This window comes from Egretta garzetta, unplaced genomic scaffold (assembly GCF_000687185.1).
Source record: "Egretta garzetta isolate BGI_Z169 unplaced genomic scaffold, ASM68718v1 scaffold188, whole genome shotgun sequence".
NCBI classification, from domain to species: domain Eukaryota; kingdom Metazoa; phylum Chordata; class Aves; order Pelecaniformes; family Ardeidae; genus Egretta; species Egretta garzetta.
Window position 1 is genome coordinate 6,004,562 of NW_009260622.1, and position 15,751 is coordinate 6,020,312.

Here is a 15,751-nt window from a genome sequence, read left to right on the forward strand (position 1 = left end):
CAGAGCCCCAGTACCAGCCTGGCGAGAACCTATAGACTCGGAGCTCCTCCTGGCACCAGGGACGCTGCTGTCCTCGCCATGGGGCACTGAGGGCTGGCCTCCCTGCCGAGGGGCCGGTTTTTTGTGGATCAGCCCTGGAGTGGGATGGGCATCATGTCTGGATGCAGCCAGGGGAAGTGCTGGGTTCCCCCGTTGCTCATTAAGACTTCTGGCCGGTGTTTAATGAAGCAGCACCGTCCCGCTGGCGAGAGGAGCCCGTGGGCACCAGCAGAACCAGCTCGGGAGGGCAAGCGGAGCATCTCCCTCCGAGAGACTTGGCTTTCAGGAGACCTTTCCCCTGCAGCAGCTCTGGGGTGAGCCCAGAGGAATTGGGGGACAGCATCACCCCACCTCATACACAGGCCCCTGGTCTCCTGCACCCCCTTTCTAAATCAGGACAAATTTTCCTGCCCTTTTGCCCTTGGCTCCAGTTCTCCTGAGGGTGCTGGCAGAGATGTTTCACCATGGGGAAGGCACAATCCGTGGCGGGATCGGACGGGGCTATGTGCTGGGGCGGCGGTGCCGGCATGGGGTGGCAGTGGAACCCTTCCTTGGGCATCCCTCCAGCCTCGCCGGCTAGCAGGCGCCAGGAGCGTGACATGTGGCTGTTCATGGCTCCGGTGACTGGCACCATCCCGTAGGAGCATCTGGGCATGCATTCAAGTCTTCCAGCTGCATCTGTCCCCCCAAGGGCCCTATCTTGTCTCTCCTGGGAGCAGCACCGGGGGTGTGCTGGCAGAGCCCTCGTCTTGCCTGTGGCCAGCTGCACCATCCAGGCTGCGCTTTCTCACACCAAGCACTCCTGGTCTTCCAGCCAGTCCCTGGGGAAGTGGACCACAGCCCCACCAGCCACCCTCCCCGGCTCCACAGCTTTCCCACCCACAGAGTCCCCCAGGTGGCCCTGCTGCCAACTCTGCTGTCACCACAGGGCTTGGGTGCATGGCAGCTGTGGCTGTTCAGGGTGTGGGAGCATTTTGGGGGAAATACTCATCTTTCACAGGTGTTTTTGTCCACATGGTACGTTTTTAGCTGCCTTTCCCCCCACCCCTCACGTGTCGACGGCCAGGCCCCAGTCCCCATGCAGTGGGAGCATCCCCAGTCATGGGCCACCATCCTGGAAGAGAGTCCTGGGAAGCACTGTGCCCCACGGGAGACATTTGCATCCTCATCACCCCCCTGCTCGCTCCCAAAGGCCTCAGCTGTGTTCTGGTGTTGGGTGGCTATCCATGCCCAGCTTTGCCCCCGCACTCATCCTATGGGGCTGAACCGTGGGGCTGAACCCCTGGGCTTGTGGGGCAGCACCCAGCCCCTGCACCCTCCCCCCCAGCGCCTGCTTGTACATAGCCCTCGAGCGGTCCCCATGCCCTCCCAAATGTTGACTTAGTTGCATGTGTTGTTTTTCCCCCCCTCCTGTGGCTGTACCCAGCTGGAAACCCCTTCACCCCAGTGGCTCGCAAGGCTTCTCGGGTCCTGGGCACCCTCCCTCAGAAAGACCTGGAGCTTTTCAGATGCTCTCCTGCACCTGGGGTGGGATGGGGGCTCGAGGGGGTGCTGCGGGGCAGGGGTGCTGGCACGCACGGGTGGGAAGGACCCAGAGAGCGGAGCTGGCAGCTTCCCCTGCCTCTCGGTCCTTGGGCAGTGGGCTTTCTCTGCCTCCCCATCACTTGTGGGATGGGGTTTCCCTCTGGCAGCAGACCCAAATCGTCTCTCGCCAGGTGATGGTCATGGTGCTGGTGACCTGTGAAAGACCGGTGGGAGCAGAGCCAACCAAAACCCCCTCCCCAAACCTCTGCTGGAGCAGGGCCTGGGCACGCCGTTGCCTCCCACTCGCTCCCACAGCTCCCCGGCCACTTACTTATGAACCAAGTGCTCACTTGGTTGGTTGGTGGCTCCTTTTTAATGAGTAAAACCTTCAAAACCAGCTTGAGCAGGCTCTTCAGCCCTGCATGGAGGGATCCTGCTGGCTTGGAGAACAGCAACCGGTTTAATGGATTTTTTTAAGTCATTTTGGGACTCGGAGCCTTTTCTCCCCCACCCCCCCAGCAGATTTGCTGTGCCTGCATTTCTGCGTTTGGGCAGGGACTCTTCAAACCTTGATGTTCTGGGTCTTTCCATGTTTGCACCCCTGGGACAGGTGGCTGCCATGTCCCCATTGGCATTGCCAGAGGAGCCCTGTCCTGTGGCAGCCGGTCCAAGGAGTGGTCTGTGCCATAGCTATGCCTAAATTATACAAAATCCCCATCCCCAGGAGAAACCTCTTAAAACTGTAATGTGCAGAAGCCAGATTTGATCTAAAAGCTGGGGAGAGAGAAGGCCAGAGCATGTGTTAAGGTTTGGCCTTTGGCTGCCTGCAGCACGCGCAGGGTCTTGCACGAGCGCAGTGGGATGGGAACGGGCTTAACCCGGCGGTTTCATTTTCTGGCTCTTTCTGGCGAACAGCAGAGCCGGGAAGCACCCTTGGCACAAGGAACACCCTGGGCTGGCTTAATTCCCGTGGCTTTTGTCAAGCTCTGACAAAGAAGACAGCAAAGCAATCCCGGAGAAGCCCCCCTGCACACGCATGTCTACGTGTCTGTCTGTCCATCCGTGTGTCCATGCAGTGGTTTTGGTGGGACCCAGCATCTCTGGACTTGCTGCTGCAGCCAGCACGACCTGGAAGCCCCATGGATCGAGATCCCCTCCTCTGTCACCACTGTCGTCTGCCAATTTATTTTTTAAGCCAATAAACTCTAGAGGGAAACTCCCACCTAAGGATGCTCTTTGGCTTCCCGGGGTCAGTAGCGCCCTACAAGTTATGCTCCTCTGCTGTTACCATTTTTTTAAACAGTGTTTTATAAGATCTCCAACCGACTATGCAGAGAACATGTGGACCTGTGTCTCTCTCTCTCCCCAGCTCCCCTCTCCCCCCACCTGCCTTTTTCAGTGTCGAAGTAAAATAATTAGCTTTTTTTTTTTTTTTTTGGATAATAATAAAACTTTGGAAAAAAACCTGAAAAGGTCCAGCTTTGTGGGTGGTGGGTGGTGGAGATGCTTTGAAACTAATGTTGATGTAAATACTTTGCAATTTGATAATTAAATACAAACAGACCTCACACACACACAAAAAGCGTAGTTCATGTGTGAGAAGAATTCTTAGCATCCTTGGTGGTTCCTGGAGCATGTGCAACACCCAAGTGTGGCTTCTGGTGCTTCAGAGGCTTTTTCCACCCAATGCTTCTGGGATCTGGTGCCACTTCTGCACTGCTGGAGCCATTCCCATCTCACCACGTGGGCTCATGGTCCAGCGCTGCCCCAGCACCTGCTCCTGCAAGAGGAGCCTCATCCCTACTGCTACAAGGGCTAGGGACAGACAGCTGGTGGTGATGGGTGAGCTCCCCATGCCTGGACCGCTCCAGCAGGGAAGCACGGCCGTGGTGGGCGCAGGATCAGGCCGATGTGCTGAGCTAGGATGCAGCTTGTGTTGCTGGTGGGATCCCAGCTGCAGCCATTAAGGCCAAGCAGAGGGCTGTGGCACACGCTGCTGGCATGCGGTGTTAGCCGTGAGAGACCCCAGGGGCTCCTCTGCCACGTCCATCATGGTCCCCCAGCCAGGACGGGGAGCAGCCCTCCCTTCAGTAGAATCTGCATCTGCATCTGCATCTGAATGGATGAGAAGCAGACCTGCTTTTTTAGGATAATCAGTGGGTGCTGACTGGGATCCCTCACTTGGTGATTAAGTAACTGATACATAGCATGGCGTTGGGGTGAGCAGGCCATCTAAAAGTGGGCTGGCTGATGCTCCTTCACCTTCACCTTCACCATCATGGTCTGGGGTGGCTTTAGTGCCCTGAGTGCCTGGGTCTGGCTGCTCCCTCCTCCTTGGGCTCCTAAGTGACTCGGTCTTACTGCTGTGTTTAATGCTTTATATTTTGCTTCCCTTTAAAGCAATTAAGTGATTGAGGGATTATCTCTCCTCAGCAAGTCCCTTGGTCCCTGTGGATGTGTGGGCTGGGGCTGGGTTGGTGAGGTCACACACACACACCCCCCCACCCCCAGGAGGGGAGCTTGGGCCAAGGCTCCTCCAGCTCTCGGTTTTGCCCCTTCAGCATCGCTGCTGAGGATGGGTGCTGTGGTCCAGCCCTGGGGCAGTGCGGGTGTCTGCAGTGGGTTGTGCCTGGGGGATGAAGGGGCTGGATTTTGTACTTCCAAGCCTCACCTATGGCACTGCTCGCTTCCTCCTCTTTCTGTCCCCTTTGCTCTGTGTCCGGTGGTCAGCCTTGGTGGCAGCTGAAGCATCTTAAAAAGATGGTCAGGGCAGTTGGCGGGACGTGCAGCCCACCCTGGCCATGCTCGGTGGCTGTTTTGCCATGGAGTCACCCACCTCTGTGACACCCCTCTCTACTCCCAAGCCCTTTGTAGGGGCCAGCCCTGTGAAATGGGGTGGGAAGGGGGTGACGGTAGCCTGGTGGGGGCAGACGCTTGCTGAGCCGGGAGGTGTGAGATGGGAATCACTGCCGGGGTCCACTCTAGCTGGGCAGATGTGGCTGGGGATTACACCACGTGTCTCCCTTAATGGACTTAATCTTGCTGTTTGCTTCATGCGCATGTTGTGCCCTGTAAACCCAGGAGAGGATTTGGGTGTTGGGGTGGGGGCTGTGGCTGCTCCCACAGCAGGTCTGGTGAGGAGGTGGGGGTCCTGTGCTGGGCAGTTTGTGTTGGCAGTGGGTTTCTAACATGGCAAGGATGAGTTGTTTGGCCATTACTTCCCCTATAGCTCAGTGATAGCAACCCCAAAGTGTGTTCAGTCCTGGCTCTTGATCCAGGCTCCCAGAGGTTAAAGGGGGAAAATGCTTGTGAGTATGCAGGGGCAGCCCTGACCCGCTCTGTGTGGTGAGGATCCCCTGGAACCAATCCTGGGCAGTGCTGCACGTCTGGGGTCTCTCCCATAGCCCGGACCGAGCAGAAGGGCTCCTGGGGCAGGAGCAGGGTGGTGGTTGTTAAAGGGCTGGCTCATGCCAGGCACTTGGGTCTCGCTGGCCATGCTGCTCCAGCCCCCGCTGTGCCTGCTGCTCACTGGTAGCACGGGAGGCTGCTGGCACGCGTCGACTCGGGGAACAAAGCCTGTCTCTGTCCCCTGTGCACTCTGTCACTCAGCTCTTGTCCCCCCCCGCAACAGCAGGTCTGGGTGGCACCTGAGCCATCCGTCCTCCCTCGCCCCTGCTACCAGAGAATTTGCCTTTGCTTGGAGGAGTAGCAAAACCCTCTTGCCAGGGTTAATCTCCAAGCTACCAAGGGAAGGGCTAAAGTCCTTACCTGACGTGTAGCTTACCTCCTGTGGCTGAGGGCTAGGAAACCACCCCGGTGCAAGGAGCAGGAGACAGGCAAGACCAAAGGGCGCTGGCAGGGCTCTTACTGGCCCAGAGCGATGTTTGTGGCTTCCCTGGCTTGGGGAGGTTGGCTGGACCAGCCCCAGGGTGACAGCATGAGGCAACAAGGTTGGAGGCTGTGGGAGCCTGGTGCTGTGGGAAGCAGGGCTGCACCCCTGGAATTATCTGCCTCTAAGCCAGCCAGTGGGTGCTTCCTCAGTGGGATCACCCTCTCTCCTCCATCTGCTGCTAAGTTAACAAGGCCACCTTGTAAGCAGGGAGAGCATCCAGGCAGGAGGCACTAATTGCCCAGCAAGATCTGGGGGTGGATGGGCAAATGCTGGGAGTGTGGGCTGGTGGCTGTGGTGGCCCCTCGGTTCTGGGGAGCTTAACTGCCAAACATCAGCCCCTGAGATGAGATGCACCAACATGGATGTCTGACAGATCTAGGGTTCAAAAAACTGTACCAGCCTGGCAGTCATGGCCAAACCTTCTCCACAGGAAGCCTTGTGGTGTCCCAGTTGCTCATCTCGGGGTTACTGCCTCTCCCTGACAAGCAGTGAGGAGAGGAGTAAGAAGCCCCTGGACCCCAAGGTTGGCCAGAGCTACGCTGTAGCTCTCTTCCTAGGGACCTCAGCCTGGGTTTAGTTGTGGTTTTAGTTGTTTTTTGTTTTACTTTCCTGACCCTGCTGTGTCACTGATCTATTATGTGACCTAGAAAATGATCTCTCCTGCAAATGGAAAGACAAAGGAACAGCTTAAGGCTCTTGCTCCCTGTATCTAGGGAGCACCGGGCAGATGGACGTTTTATAATACAGCAAGGTGATGAGGATCGCTCTGCGCCAAAGCCCTTGCAGGCAGTATCCAGGCTCAGCGGGTCCTGGCACAGCACAGCAGTTGTGTTTTAAACTCCACTGCTTTCAGAGTCACTAGTGCAGCTATGCCCCTGGAGTGTCTGCCCACCAGTGTGGTCCCCACACAGAGACCCCTTGGTGCCCCCAGGACCCCTGGGGACAGAGCCACCCCACTGCTCTCCTAGCAGAGAAGCTCTCTGAGGCCAGAGCAAAAACATCTCTGAGCTTTCTCCCGTGTAGCCAGCAAACTCCTGCCCGAGAGCTCAGGTGCTGCGTCTGTACGGGCTCAGGCCCATTCGCAGCACACAGGCAGGGAAGCTGTGATGCTGCTTTTCAAACACCATCGGGTTTGACCTGTTCTGCAGTCATGGGCTGGTTTTTCATGGTCTTTTTATAGAGAAGGATGAGCAGGGCATTAGCATGGGATGTGAGACGTGGTTGGGTTCCTCGCTCTGCCCAAGGCTTTCTGTCTGACCACAATGTTGTTGTTTTAATTTTCTATCTTTAAAATGAAGATGGTATCTCAGTGACCTAAAGAGGGTAAGTGAGTGTGCTGGCGAGGCCTGCACGCATATCAAAGAGTGCTCTTTAACTATGGCTGGGGTGGGAGGGCTGTGAAAAGTAGGCTTCTTCCACATCAGTTCGCCAAGATCTCTCCTGTCGCTGCACAGCAGCCTCCCTCTTTTGAAGTGCTTTTTTTCTCCAAGGTGGGTCTTGTAGAAGGGAGGGTCTCCTAGAAGGGAAAGACTGCAGCTGCGTCTTGTCCTGAACCCCATGTACAAAGCCAGGGCTTGCTCTGGTCCAAAGGACCGTCTGGCTTCGTGGCTAGGATTTATTTAAATTGCTGTAGAGCACAACTTGGCTAGTTAGCAACAAAAATGTACTCTTGAAAGAACTGACTGCATTAGCTTAAATAAAATTAAACTTGAAAGTTGCTCAGAGCGCAGACAGGCATCTTGCCATAGATTGCGAGTGAGAGGCCTTCCCCTCCCCTTTCTATTTTTCTGCTGTAGCTGACATAGCAGCTACCGGGATTTCCCTCAGCCTGACAGGTGACAGAGCTGTCACATCTGTTCTTGGTGATATGGCACACGCTTTTTTTTTTTTTTAAAACATGTAAACAGTGATATGTCCTGAACACTTTCCAACTTGGACTTGGTCTTCAGGGTTTTGGAGCAAGGGTAGAGGAAGCCGGTTTCAGCTCCAGCAGCTCAGTTCCTCTTAACTCCCCGAAGTGCTCTGGGTGCCATCGGATCGCAGTCCTGTCTCACCCTGGTACCTCCTCAGCTCACAGCCAAAGCTGGGGAAGGGCCAACACAACCCAATTATTTCCCCCTGGACGGCTGGCGGCAGCTGGGCTGCAGCCTGATCTCTGCCCACAGCCAGGGACAGCTTGGGAAGATGCGGTGTCATGGGATGGGCTTACACCACGTAGGCACCTGGCAGAGAACGCTTTTACTGCCAGTGCTGGGGATTAAACAGCTTTCAGGACACTGCTCTGTGGTTTAATTTCATAAGTGGTAAGGAAAGGAAGAATCTGTCACAGAAGTGCAGGCACAACCAGAAGCGACCTCCTGTGTTGTGTGTAAAATGAGACTGTTTAGGAATCACCAGTATGGTTCTCAGTCTGCCCAGGGCCAGGTTAAACAGAGAAGTCAATACTGGGAACGACGGGGCAAACAAGCTCTGCCTCTTGCTGGAGTCTCCGGGGTTACTGTGTGGGGAACAGAACAATAGAGACACATACGATTGCTGGGCTAAGGCATCCGCAATGAACAGCCAATGCATCATGCTGGGCAGGAGGCCATAGACCAAAGTTTATAAAGCTTTATTAAACATTTTGAACAGCTGTGCAGTGAACAAACAATACTCTGGAAGTTTCACAACCTGACAGCTTGAACTTCCTTGGGAGAGCAACAGCCAGTTCTGCTGCTCTCCACCATTGGGCTGAAGTAAAGACAAACAGATGGCAAAGGGGAGGGAACCCTTTAAAATTTAGAGACAGTGTTTTGTGTTAACCTCAAAGGTTTCTCACAAACCAACCTCTGCCCCCAGTTGGGCATCCCAAGAGCCATGGCTGCGCAGTGATGTATGCCATGAGCAGCTCTGCACAGCTGCAGCTGTAGGACTGACCCACCACCACCTTGGCTTCTCCATATCCTTCTGCTGGGGGAGCTGGAGACACTAGGCACTCCTCTAGCCTCCCCCCTTCTCCAGTCAGTAGCACCAGCACCTTCTGTCACCCTGGCCTGGAAACACCACCACTGAAAATGGCTGAAGCATCTACTGCTGCAACCTTGGGATCCTCTCCTGTCCTGCTCACATTGGGCTTTCTGGGCTAGCATGAGTTTTGTAGGGTGAGGTTCACAGGGGCTATTCAAAGCCCTGCATCTTGCAGCATACCAGTTCTTTATCCTGACAGTCAATACCTTGGTAAACCCTGGAAATCTAGAAGGAGGGGAAGAGACAGTCGCTACTACCTGTGAGGCTTTATAAAAGCAGCAGCATAACTGAGGCTTTCAGGCTATGATCTCGGAGCATAAGTAGTTCAGAAAGCACTTCGGCAGTGCACGCATCTCTTTGGCAGGCTGAGCAGGAGGAGGTGACTCAACTGCCTCTGGCTCCAGCAGCTTTTGGCCAAGTGCATCTGTGAGCTGTCGAGCTTGCCCTTGATCAGCAAGGCGGGAAGGCTGGCTCCCCACAAAGAGAAAGATGGAGAGAATCTTGTAGTTACTTGAGCAGAATCAGTGGGCCGAGAGCCCTGAGTTGGACCACCACAGCCTAACGCAGACAAGCGAGTGACACACAACTCCACCACTGCGCAACATCTGGGCAGAGGCCAGCAGCTCGGTCCTCAGTTAGGACGGCTGCTGTCCATTCCCGGTGATACGGGAAGGAAACAACTAAAAGATTTCTGCTTCTAAAAAAGCAGGTGGCGCTGCCAGAGTTCACACAGTAAACAAGTTGAATTTCACAGGCAGAGTGGGAGGAACTTACCACTCTAGTCCACACAAAGTTACAGGAAACCGGCTGGTTTTACTCCAGTCACATGCCTAATACCCCCTCCCTCCTCCCTAGCCCACCCCCTTTAAAAGCAAAACAAGAGCCCTCAGCAGACTGGAAGATTATCGTTTTCTAGGTGCCCACTATGCTGGGATCGTGAGCTGATTCCGGCAACTGGGATCCTGTGCAGTGATACAAGAAGCAGTTCCCCCAGCAGCTGTAGCAGATGAGGAACAGAGCTGCCAGGAAGACCAAGGCACAAATCGTGCAAGGTTTCCGTTCCAGGAGGAAACTGAGCAGGTAGAAGCCCATGAACATTGAGTGACTGAACCACAACGCTGGGTTGAGGGGCTTGGGTATGAGCAGGACAGGTAGCAGCCACTGAAGGCAGTACATTGTGGCCGTCTGGCTGGGCCTTGCGGCAGCAGCAATCAAATGTGCTCCAGAACGGTCTTCAGCAACTCTTCCGGCAGGCAAGTGGTCAGGCTGTTCTGTAGGGAGGGATAAAATGTCAGACTGTCAGACAAACGCAGCAAAAAGATCCACAGAAGTTCTTCCCATACAGCTTCATTTACTCCCAAGCATCGTATGCTGGTGCTCAAACTCCTAATACTAAATTCTGGTGTGTCTTGGAGCTGGTGGTAACTTTCCTGCTTTCTGAACCTCACAGCTAGGGACATGATTTATCCATTGCTGGTACAGAACCCCTTATGTGCTCTGTTTCTCAGGCTTTTACCAGGCTGACAGTTCTGAGACCCTCTTCTTTAGCATGGTGCAGGAACAGAAAGGGAGACGGGGGAAAATAGAAAGGGAAACAAGCTGCCACAGCCCTCCCTACACATGTATTTATCCAAGACTGTCCAATGACTTCAGTGATGGTATAAAGGAATGCAACTGAGGGGTAAACTACTAGGTGCTACAAAGAAGTGTTAAGGAAGTGTTAGTGCAAGAAGTGTCTAGTAAGTGTTAAGCACACAAACTGCTTCCTCCCCAGGCACAGACCCAATATAAAGTCTTCCAGCAGGGCAGCATAAAATTCAAGCTGTATGTGTAGCTACCCAGGAAAGCCCTGACAGTGTCCAGGCTGCAAAACAAAGGGGAGGGCAGTCCCTGCTTAAGGGATTTATAATCCTTGCCAATCAGCTAAAGTCAGATAAGACAAAGTATGTGAATAGATCAAAGAGGGGACAGTCTCAAAATGGCAATTTTCGTAAGTGCTGTAAACGCAGGATTTCCTCACTTGGATTATTATAAAACCCTGTGGAAACAGTGTGCTTTAAGGGCTTCTCCACCCAGGGATGGCAGCACATTACAAGTCCAGAAATAAAGCTTCTACCTTTAGCAACCACATCAACTACACTAAGTGCATGGTGTGGTTTTCTTTTTCCCTAAGCAGTTCAAACATCTTCATCCAAGAATTTCAGATAGCTTTAAAAATAATAAATGCCTTACAGAGCTAAAACGGTTGAAAGGGGACAGAAGAATGGAGTTTAGCAGTCTGGGATAGCAATGGCAGGTGAGGCTAGAAGAGATTAATACTGTTGGGAAGGAATAACTGGAAGATTTCCTTCAGTTCATATAGAGGGAAACAACGAGAAGCAGGTACATTGAGAGTCCTAGCTTATTACCCCAAAAAGGCAAAACCACACAGGGGAATGCTGGAAAAGGAAAGAGCTTGGGAAGAGTGCTACCTTGTAGCATATCATGATGACATGCATGCCAGCCAGGAGAGAGGACAGCCTTGCAGAATGCCATGGCCTCACACCCATTGAGCAGACCCTGATCAGAGCAGCTTCTTGCAGCAATCCTTTTATCTGAAAATACTCAACTGAGTAGTGCTCGTCAACAGGATGAAGGGCTGAGCCAGGCCTGTTAGAATTACAACTGGGGGGTGGGAAGGTTAGTAGGATGAAGGAGTGAGAAGGTAAATAAACAGCACATTCCTCTGGCTCCTGTTGGCAGGAGAAGGGATTTCCTGGCAAAGGGAGGGAGAATGAGGGATTGCACAGAAAAGCCAAGAGAAAACCACACATGGTTCTCTTCCAAAAAACACTGAGGTCAGACTTGTCTTACAGCTCTGTAACCTTGTAGGTACCAACCGGGTCTGCTGTCAGAAGCAAGAAGCATGCTGCCATCCACTGTGTTCTTAGCAGCAGGATCTATTTTAATGTTAGTGAGAGAGAACACAGGCCAAAAACTCCATGAGGGCAAACAGATTAAGAGTATTTGGGGAAAGTATGCTGGCGCTCCTGCAAGAGCGTGTTCTCCAGCAGAGAGGGCAGCTGGGGTTCAGTTAGTAAACTAAACTGCAGTTAGGCAGCCAAAGAATAAGGAAGAAGTTATTTTCTGCTGCAATATGGATACAGTCAAGCGAAAATAATAAAACTCCCCGTGTTAGTCCTGCTTTATGCAGGTCACTCACTCGTAGCTTTAAGGGCAAGTCTAGTCCCAAGACTGTTTCCCCCATCTATAAACTGGAAATAAGGGTTACTCATTTCATAAGAAAACATGCTGTCTGCTAGCCTGTGTGAATGGCTTAGATGTTTCTGGAGTAAAAGTACTGCAGAAGTATTAGATGACTTTTTCCCAGGGGGAAGAATGGAGAGAAAAGATTTAACAATAAATACTTGAACAGAAAGGTAATTAAACCCTACCACCCAACTTTTTTGCATTGACTACAACAAAGTTGCACCAAATCAATGATCTGCAGCCACCTTAATCCTCATGAAATGTTCCCTCCTTGAAGTCTCCTATAGCCGTTCTCTCCCAAGCGCTCCCAACACTGAGCAGTACAAATCACTGCATAAACATCATGTCATACTTTTGCTAGATCCAGCCCTGAAATCACATCAGTTTAACGTCTGCAGCTGGACACATGCTGCAATGTTCAGGTCACCCCTTCTTGTAGCTTTAAAGTGCCTACAGACAATTGCTTCGGGCTTTGTCTCTAAAGAAATGGATAAAAAACAACCTAAGATGAAGTGTCTGTCAGAAGAGCACAAGGCTGGAACAAAGCGCTAGATTCTTCCAGGACTAATGTCATAAATCTTTCAGCTTTAATAAGGCCACACGTTGCTATTGAGCCTTTAGCCCCCAAACTTTACAACTGACTACAGTTTAAGAGTATAATTATAATTCGTGATGTAGCTGCATTTAACTCCACGGTCTGACCTCCTCACCATGGCCAAGACGTAAGCGAAAATGCTCTAAACAGTGAGTTGATTCTAAGCTTGTAAGCGTTAGCTGAACACTTCCTACAAACACAAATCCATCTCAGAACAAGTTACCCATTTTTAAATATTGTTTTTTCCTGGAAGAGCCAGCTGTCTGTAGCAATCAATGCAACCACCCTGCAGAATGAAGAACCATTTAATAGTGGTTATTTTTACTATGAAGTTTCAATGCCAACGCCCTACAATCTGCAAACCTCTAACAAATGCAGATGTTCGAACAGTTAGTCTTGTATCTGTAGTCAGTTTGCTTGTATTTTCATGTGCCTCTTTGCTATCCACCAGTTCAAGGTGGAAGACCCTTTACTGTATCCCACAGCTGATCTGAGATAAGGTACCTACTACTAGAGACTTCTGCAGCTCTATCTTCCTCAAGGGACCTTCTGCTAGTAAGACACGTGCTCTTCCTAGCTCTTCACTGGACATTCCTTTATACAGCTGGCAGTGAGACCGAGTTCTCTTTCCATGCTATCGGTCAAAGAGAAACAGTGACTCCTGCTATCAACTCTTTACTGAGCAGGGAACTATCACTCCCCTTGGCTTCCAGTCCCTTCTGGCAGCCATAACAATATTCAGTTTCACCTAGATTCTCAATCAAGGTGAAACTTGCAAATGAAAAATTCCTACCTTGTTGTCTTTGTCCCCTCCTCATGATCCAAGCTAAAGATTACCATGTCCCAGAGCAAATAAGAACCTGTCACCCAACAGTATTCTACCAGCTGCCTGTTTCACAACCACATCCTGCTTTTCCTCAACCAGTTGCTCTTGTTCTCCCCTGCCTGACTCACTGCTTTCCTTAGCCAGCCTGGTGTCCTGCTATCCTCAAGACTGCTCTCATGCTCCTGCTCAAGTCATCTGACTTGGCAGCCGCTCATGTTTACCAGACAGCTCCTTTTCATCGCACTGCCCACCACTGCCTCCTCTCGCTCCTCTGCAGCTCTGAGAGCCACTTGAACTTGCTTCAGACCCCTCAGCAGCAGAGAGCAGGCGATGCTCCTGCTACTCTCCCTGCAGTCAGTGCTCGGCAGCTCCGTCTGATCAACATGTGCTGCCAGAGCCTCCTCCCTGCCAGTTCCTGCAGGCAGAGGAGCAGCCTGGGGAGGTTCCCTGTGCACCTCATTAGTAAGCCAACACCAATACTTTTCCACATGCTTATTAATTGTCTTCCATCATGTTCACAGCCCTTCCTTCTGTCGTCTTCCCTCCCAAGAGCATTCAAAACCAGCAGGCCCTACTGGCACACATTTGTGGGGAAGATTTTCAAATTCCAGTCAAGGGTAGCAGCACACCTTTCCCAGCCAGAAACAAAACTTTAATTATAAGTGAGTAGCACAGCGCAAGTCTGTAGCGCTTTGCAATGCATCAGTCACATTTTAGAATAAATCCAACTGAGGAGCTATGACATTGTTCCTTGATATTCTACAGGCTAATTCAGCCATTAAGAGGCCAACAGATGTTCCTACACCATAGGTTTTATACATCTGTATGCCAACACCAAGCTTGTACCTTTCTCAAGGATGTCTTAATTCCTTAACAGTCCATTTACCTTGACAGGGGAGAATAATCAGCCGGCTTTCACTAAGCACTTAAAAGGTAAGCTTGTTCAGACCTTACTAAGGCAGCTATTAAGCCAGTACTGTCCGCAAGGAACTTCCCCAGAAGATGCTACAGAAGCAGTCACCCCAGCTGGCAGCTGAAGGGTCTGCAGTCAAAGACTGAGTAACCTTTTTATTGGGGGGAAGGTGGTGCCAATCTCCCCCTTTCCCAGAAGCCAAAGTTTCTGCTTGGGAATAAAAAGCCACATTGTCTAGATAAAAATCTCTGAAGTTACACTGTGCACATAAACTTAAGAGTAAGCCTCAGGGACTTGCAGTTTCTTACCTATAAGGCTCACCTGTAGTACAGTTTGCTTAAAATTGTTTAAATCAAAACCCCTGCCACAGCCACGTAACTTGAACTGATGTGTGTGGGCAGCGCTTCATGCTGCCAGCATGTGTTCAAAACAAACTCTCAAAACAAACTCTCAAATACCATGTAGCACCCAAAACAGCTGCTAAAAATACACAATATCCAAAGCATTGGGAGGGGAAAAAAAAAAAAGGTAAAAGAGCTATTGAGTGACGAGTTCGAGGAGTTCAGCTAAGAAAAGCAATAGCAGACCAGCTTTCTGGATGCTAACCCTCTCTCTCAAAAAAACTAAGAACTGTAACTGTTCAAACTTTAAGACCTATTTGCAGTACCAGGGATTTCACTTCTCCAGGGGCTTTTTTAGCCCTTGCTTCTATTTTCTCTATTTTTTTTTAAAGCTTTATCTGCTGGTATGACTCAGCTGGAAAAAGTGAGTCTTCAATTTTTGGCAAAGGCCTTGCCCCAGTCCTTGTTAAGTTCATGCCTTGAACACTTGATGTAGACTCAGAAATGCTGCAATATAATTGGAAACAGTTTCCAAGAGCAGCAAATCCTTGACTGACCAAACCTTGGGGTTAAGAAGTATTCCAACTTCTCAAGCCAAAGGAACTAATTTCATGAAAAGTGGGGGCCCTCTGATGAGCCACTCCCTTCACGATTTCCATAGCTGCTCTCTGAGCTTCATTGCCAACTGGGGAATTGATTAGCCTGTATCCAGAGGTAGTGCCGTGCACTCACAGCACGAGGGCCAACAAACCTCCACCTGCCAGCAGGAAGGCAGTGGTATGATCTGTGTTTCCCTGCACAGTACATCACAGAAGCAGAACCTTAAGTCAGCCAGCTCTGTGGTGGGAAGAGATGTCATCAACAGTTATCATCTGAAGTATTACTACTTTCATTTGTGCTAATTTATTAATTCTCAGTGGCCCTCATTCCCACCCTCTGCCTTTGTTTAACCGCCAAAGATCATGAATTCCAGGCCCATTCCAAATTCTCTGAAAAATATAATCATTTTTAGTTTTAATTTGGATCTCTTCCCTACCTTTTGTACTTTCAACAGACTTCAGAAGTCTAAATGCAGCCTGATAAAGCCCACTTTTTGAATAAAGAGAGACAAAAATGCCGTATCGGCAGGGGGTTCTGGGGAGTTACGATGTAGAGGTTGGAAAGGCAAAAGTTACTCTGCTACCACAGCATCGGGGGCTCAGTTACAGCGTTTCCGCACGGGGGTTGCGGTGCTGTTGTTTCCAACAACGAGCTAAGCGTGCTCGCAGTCGGCTGGATCCGGCTCCGCTGTGCCCCGCACACGCCCGGCTACGGGATCGCGGCCCTCCCGCCCTCACCGCGCCGAGCCCGGCCGGGATGCGGATGG

General features: G+C 51.4%; 2 protein-coding genes across 3 annotated transcripts in view; one reads left to right on the top strand and one right to left on the bottom strand.

Annotated features, from left to right (window-relative positions):
• Positions 1–619, top strand: part of SRC (SRC proto-oncogene, non-receptor tyrosine kinase) — a 14,122-nt gene extending 13,503 nt beyond the window's left edge. Inside the window, exon 12 of the mRNA XM_035900849.1 lies at positions 471–619. Within this exon, the coding sequence (XP_035756742.1) occupies positions 471–619 (149 nt within the window). The remainder of the gene's footprint in view (positions 1–470) is intronic.
• Positions 620–8,041: 7,422 nt separating this feature from the next.
• Positions 8,042–15,691, bottom strand: LOC104132217 (BLCAP apoptosis inducing factor). 2 transcript variants are annotated; one of them, XM_035900872.1, is made up of 2 exons: positions 15,137–15,691; positions 8,042–9,732 (listed from the first exon to the last, which is right to left on the bottom strand). In XM_035900872.1, the coding sequence occupies exon 2, from the start codon at positions 9,635–9,637 to the stop codon at positions 9,374–9,376; it is 264 nt and encodes an 87-aa protein (XP_035756765.1). In that variant the 5' UTR covers positions 9,638–9,732; positions 15,137–15,691; the 3' UTR covers positions 8,042–9,373. The 2 variants fall into 2 exon arrangements, with proteins under 2 accessions (XP_035756765.1, XP_035756764.1); XM_035900871.1 differs by lacking the exon at positions 15,137–15,691 and adding an exon at positions 10,933–15,091.
• Positions 15,692–15,751: the final 60 nt, after the last annotated feature.

Bases quoted from the DNA above. Each gene is read 5' to 3' on its own strand.
- LOC104132217 (XM_035900871.1), bottom strand. From the start codon at position 10,996: ATGGCATTCTGCAAGGCTGTCCTCTCTCCTGGCTGGCATGCATGTCAT. The intron at 9,733-10,932 runs GTAGCACTCTTC...CCCTCCCTACAG, and splicing joins TCATCATGATATGCTACAAG to AACAGCCTGACCACTTGCCT.